This window comes from Varroa jacobsoni, unplaced genomic scaffold (assembly GCF_002532875.2).
Source record: "Varroa jacobsoni isolate VJ856 unplaced genomic scaffold, vjacob_1.0 scaffold_331, whole genome shotgun sequence".
Taxonomy (NCBI): Eukaryota; Metazoa; Arthropoda; class Arachnida; order Mesostigmata; family Varroidae; genus Varroa; species Varroa jacobsoni.
Genome location: NW_019213233.1, coordinates 118,759 through 124,625, shown reverse-complemented (window position 1 = coordinate 124,625; position 5,867 = coordinate 118,759). Strand labels below are relative to the sequence as shown.

Genomic DNA, 5,867 nt, shown 5'->3' with positions numbered 1-5,867 from the left:
CTGTATGTATATCTATATATCTTCATTTATAATCGTTACTGTGTATAAGTCGTATAGCGGCTGAACGTCCATACATCTAAGCGCAGCCTGTGCGGCCTTATCTTTTCATTTAACATCACAGTTGCCAGCAGTGAAGGAGAATAACAGTGGTCAAATAACCGGGGACTTGAATCGGTCGCCAACGCACGATATTGATGAGCTAGTACCGTAGTGGAGAAATCATCGTCATCGTTATTGTTACTCGAAAGGGGATCAATGCGTGTGTGTACGTGCGACCTTCTGTCATCTCGTTCCGACCATCTTTGTCCGACGGTATCTATATCCGATCTCCGGTAGTGATAACAGCTGATTTACTGCCCTCCTTTGCTCTGGTCCAGTTGTTTCAGATGACTCCTTTATCCTCGGATTGGTTGTGCAATGGCAATCTCAATAATTCAGTATGACTGTTTTTCTTTTGCCTGCCTCGTCGATTCAGTGACTCCGGCTTAACCGCCCAATCTCTTTAGCACCCGTACTTATTATTCCTTAGTCTCTTTACTTCGAATTTTGACTCTTCGGCTATTTCCGCAATGCATTGCATCGCTGCATGTGATTAAGAAGTACATCGGATAGAAAGGGTGGAATAGTGCGACCTGTATCGCATTGAAGTCGCAAGGCTTCATTGCTATACATTGCAGTGGTCACACTTGTCACAATGTTACTTCGTCAAAGCTGGCCCTCTTTCCAAAATTTTACCGATCTCCAAATCAGCCTAATTACTTTCCTTATCGCTTCCATTTTTTACCATTTTAACAATTCATCTCATCGCGTCCGATTGCATGACTTCTGCGTGTCCGTTTCACTGCTCCTGTTCGATACCTTTTACGTGTTTCTGTTTTTCTTTATGTACAAATATCACAGAACTGTTCAGGGATATTTTGAACGCTGCTGATTTAAGAAGGATTAGTTGTTGTTGTTGTTGTTGTTGTTATTACTAGTATTTTATATTACGCCATTATATTCGTGCCCTTTCACCTCTGTCATATCACCTCGCTCATTAGAACGATTAATATTTTTTTTTAAAGAAAATAGTTGCTATAATTTAGCTATTTTGTTTTAAGGTCATTTATGAGTAAGCGCGTACGCCTACAAGGCTACCCGTTTTAAGGCCTATTCACATATAAAGTGGTTCAGACCAATAGTGTTAAGGCCCTGATCGTGTATTTAAAACTACGTCGTTTCGCAATTGCAGGAAGTTCAAACCAGCACTTGGTGGCGCAAAGTCAGTTTCTTTCTGTTGTATTTGTTATCGTCAGAGATGTCTGTACAGCAAATCAACGATGTGTATACGCTAGCAAGTGCTAGCGTACGGCTCATACTTAGTCTTGCACGTTTTCTGTGTTTCTTTTTTTTTGCAAGCGAATAATAACAATCAAATATTACGAGAAAGTATTTAGTTGTGTTTTTGTGTTGTCCGTTTATTCATTGCCTTCGTTGATATCGTTAGAGGACTGATTGATGGCTCAATCGCCTGGCTGGTGTACCTTCATAGACATTAGCAAGCCATCCCTGTAGAAAAAAACACTATGCACTTAAGTATCGGATGGAAATTTTGTTATCATCATATTTTCGAATAATTAGTGCCGTTGTTATAATTAAGCCTACGAGGCGGTTGCTGGCGGCGGGGTATTGATACTGCTGAGATTAAGGGCGTTATTAAGATTGAGCGGTGGGGGCTGTGTCGAGTGCCCATGGGCGGCATTGGGAAAGGGCGGAACAACACCAGCTGTAGGCGTTGTTACCGCGGACGTCACAACCGACGATGGATTCGACGGCGTCAGCGTGAGTGGCTCGACATTTGGCGAAAGATCAACGCCTAAAATTACCAGGGCAAAAATATTAGACACGATAATCATGATAATAATAATTAGTATCTTGTTTAGATTTAGCTAGAACGGTCAGTAGGCTGGCTGGAATTCATCGAGGATCGATCGGTAACTGGAATACAGGAAAAATGGTGATGGTAAAGATAACGATATGAACAAATCTGATGATCAGGAAAACAACTGAGGGATGTATGTACACTTCCTTTGTACATATCACCAACATAATCAGAGCCTTATTCTTCAACTAAACTAGCGCTTATTAGCGTATGACTGTCCCAATGGACAGTAAGCAACGACTACGAAAGGAGATAGAATTGACAAAACCCGTAAAATACCATTTCCAACTTTTAGACCAATTGGTCACAGATATTAATCCATCAGGTGTCATAATTTAAATTAACGGGAGTAATAAGAAGCAACTTCATTCGGATGTTACCGAAATTATTCTCCAAGAATATACTTAAATGGGAGTTTACATGCTGGATAGAACTTGTAAAGTATAATTATTAAATAGGTCTAGCTAGCCTTACTGAAACAAAGATAGTCAAGTTCAGCATTAGGAAGAGTAATTCACTAAGGACTACCGTCCGGTGTACACAAATTAAAACTTCGTATAAAATCAAATGTACTCTAAACTCCGCTTTCGGCTACTTACCTAGTTGTAGCAATTGTTCAGTAATACTCTCCTCTGAGACGGTATTTGATCCGAGGTTAAAATCACATGGCGTCGAACTTCCGGACTGCGAACTCTTTGATGTTGTCTTAGGCATGCTCAGAGCGGAGTTCAGCTGCTTATTGATTATCTTCAGACGGAGCACCTGATGGTCGAGTTCATTAGGGAAATAATTAGATTGACGATGAAGTCAGCGCCGAGGGACATTTGCCCCTAAAACAATCGAATAGAGGCAGTCGCATTCTCGTCGAGTACCGTCTCAAATATGTGCAACAAGCATGCGTGAGATAAGCGCTATAATCAAACAGCTAAACCAAAGACTACTACTACCCGTACTGTTTTCAGTGCTAAATAACTATTGCTAGTTAAGTAGACACGTGCAATGCTGTAGGTTACTATTTCGTGCACAAACTTCGATCTTGAACTCGGCCGAATCGATCCATATGCTTTATAAGCTCGTAGGCTATATGCTTATATAGCATGCACGGAACAAGTAAGAACGTAATGCACCATATCAAACTCTCCCAGACTCTCACCATCTAAGCAAGTAGCCGTGGTTAGCTTGCAGTAGCCGCATCCCGTACACGATCTCAAAATAAGCATGTTTTTTTGAATTGTCCAAAAGAGTCATGCAGTCCTATTTGACGAAAGGTAGCACGCCTCGCGTTTTATAGAACGTTTTACGCGTATACTATGCCAGGCTTATAGCTAACAAGACTTAGGTGCTAAGTTCGTCATCGCTACTGATTATTGATTATTACGTTTAGCAGTCCTCTTCGTCTGTCTCTTAAACTGCAGAGCGATGCAGATGCTTCACAATTAAACTACACTACGTACAAAGAAGAGACATATTTATAGGACATGTTCAAGTCTATACGTTTGTAGAAAAAGAAGTAATGCTGTAGGACGGCAAGGTACCAGTGCCGCTTGAAAGACCAGGGCCGGCAGACCAAGAACGGACCAGGAGAACACGGAACGCAAGCATATTATCAATCAAAAAGCGGATAAAGATATATATATATATGTGTGTAAAAATTGCCGCGGCTAGTTGACAAGGATCAATCTGCCAATCGATTGATTCCCTCTTGCTCTAAGCAACTCCCTTACATGTTAACGTTATCCAGAATTCCGGCTGTGCTTTTGTTTTCTGCATCGTCTCACACGCGAAGACTGTTCTTAACGTTTATGATATACGGGTAGAAATACAGCCTCTTGACGAGTTCGTATGCGTAGGCGACGTAACGTAATGTGCAGTATTTGTATATTTTTTCAGTTTTTTCTTTGATTTTCGCCTTGGATTGGAAAACCAGGTCTTACTACCACTGGGCGACTGGATCTCCACACACACACGTGCCTACTTGCGGGTTTATTTTCTGGCCCTTCAGAAAGAAATGAACCACTTCAGTGGACGTCTGCGACGGGATTCTCCCCACAGGAGATCTGCCGCTCAAGACAGGTAGCTCCTAGTAACTTGAATGGAAAATTCACTTTCATCATGTACTGCGTCTTGCTGGCAGACCCAACATCAGTTGGTGCCCTGTTTCGACTTTGGCTGTTTTTATCTTGTCGTCACGGGGTTGCCTAGAACGTGCCGGGCTCCCAGCCCGCAGGTGTTAACGGCGAGAACACCAGCAGGTTGGAGGCCACTTGCTTGTTATTCAGATCGAGCTGGAAGCCTGACCGCTGTACGTATGTAGTTATCGTCCGACGCCCCAGCAACGATGCAAGGGCAGCAAGAACAACAGAGACAAACAGAAAAACAAGGAGACAGAGAAAGAAAAAGAAAGAGATAAGAGACAAATGTGAATCATAGTGTTGATCAAATTGGACGGACAATCATCGTTTAAACCGTACTTGTATAACCGGTCCATTGCTGAATGATCGATCTGATTGATAGCTCACAACTTCAATCTTTGAACCTCCATAATAATGTCACAAGATCATTTGGTGAAGCTAACAAACTTCATCATTAAGAAGAAAGGACAAAAACGCTAATTGCCTTTTCAATTACAGCCTCATAAATTCATCGTAAAGTTTCGTTGGTTGAAGCTGCTCCAGAATGGAACAACTGACGATCAGCACTCTTTCTTGATCAAACGCCTCGCCAAGGACGGACAAACACACACGTACCCAGCACTTCAACATATTCGGACGCCTTATCAGGTACATCCATCGAGAGTTTCGCTTCAAAGCGATGGTAACAACGGCATTTGATAATATTGTTCTTAATGAAATGAGAATCCGAAGCTTTATCGAGGAAATCCATATTCAACATAATCTAAGATCAATTAGACATTAATGTCGTCGAAGGGTAAAATCAACAAATACAAGCTTTTCAGCTGATCTTAGATGTTGTTTATAAGCACCTAGAGTCAAACAAACTAATTTACCGGTAGTATATTAATCTTGATTAAAAACAAAAAATGTTGCCAAAGTGGGCTGACCGGTAAACAATAAATTCAAGTACTTCTACCATTTATACTAATTCATGAGTATGAAATTGGCAATCGTATAGATGCACCATGGTTCAAAGTGAGTAACAAATGTTAACACGAATAGAAACTACGACGCTTGATGCTCCCCCAACGCCCCGAGGTTTAATCCACTAAACCGGCAGGTTGAAAATGGTCAGGAAAAGAATGAAGAAGTCCGTTTTCTTCGGATATAATAATCGAATTCTAAGAGAACGTGCCCTTACCTCGATGCTGGATAGGCATATACAGAGATAGGATGAAGTAATAGCATGTAGATGGGCCTAGATATGTAAAAGTATTTAATAAAGATGTATACGCATATTGCAGGTTTGACAGTTCGCAAATGCTCTTGCTGCAGATAGTACAGAATACAAAGTATGTAGAGATATATATATATACACGTAAATATGAGAAAATATATGATATAAATGAAGGTGCTCGGCAGAGCTGCGTGTGTGAAGTCGCTGTGCGGGCGGGTGGCAAGAGTGCAGATCTTGGCAACGATCGGTATCAGATCAACTATCTCAAGAGTAGGCAGATCAATCGTCATTCATTCTCATGTTAGCATGATGCCTTCGTTGGTTCTACTAAACGTACACCTGTATTGTCATTGATTATTGTTTCTCTCTACCCACCACCCTGTTGAGAAATCTTTTGCTCAAAAAGAAGTTCTCAATCTAATACCACCACGCTATCTACCACTCCCCTTCTCAGCAACGTCAATTAAGTCAATGATTGTATCAAGGCTCGTGATCATGCCAAATATTACACGAGGAAAAACCGTCCCGCCTAAAAACCAGTGGCCAGAGATGAGCACTTAGATTATTAATTGTTGAAGACGAATTTCACAGCAGA

The 5,867-nt window shown here is 41.3% G+C and overlaps 1 protein-coding gene across 6 annotated transcripts in view; it reads right to left on the bottom strand.

Annotated features, from left to right (window-relative positions):
• Nucleotides 1–1,371: 1,371 nt before the first annotated feature.
• LOC111259446 (ecotropic viral integration site 5 ortholog) overlaps nucleotides 1,372–5,867 on the bottom strand; it is a 64,994-nt gene continuing 60,498 nt past the window's right edge. For 5 of the 6 annotated variants that reach the window (XM_022831460.2, XM_022831462.2, XM_022831464.2 and 2 more), the window contains 2 exons: nucleotides 2,521–2,683; nucleotides 1,372–1,855 (listed from right to left, as the gene is read on the bottom strand). In XM_022831460.2, coding sequence (XP_022687195.1) covers nucleotides 1,641–1,855; nucleotides 2,521–2,683 — 378 coding nt within the window. In that variant the 3' untranslated portion in view covers nucleotides 1,372–1,640. Of the gene's footprint in view, nucleotides 1,856–2,520; nucleotides 2,684–3,645; nucleotides 4,222–5,867 lie in introns of those variants that run through there. The other variant, XR_002679639.2, reaches the window with a different exon arrangement.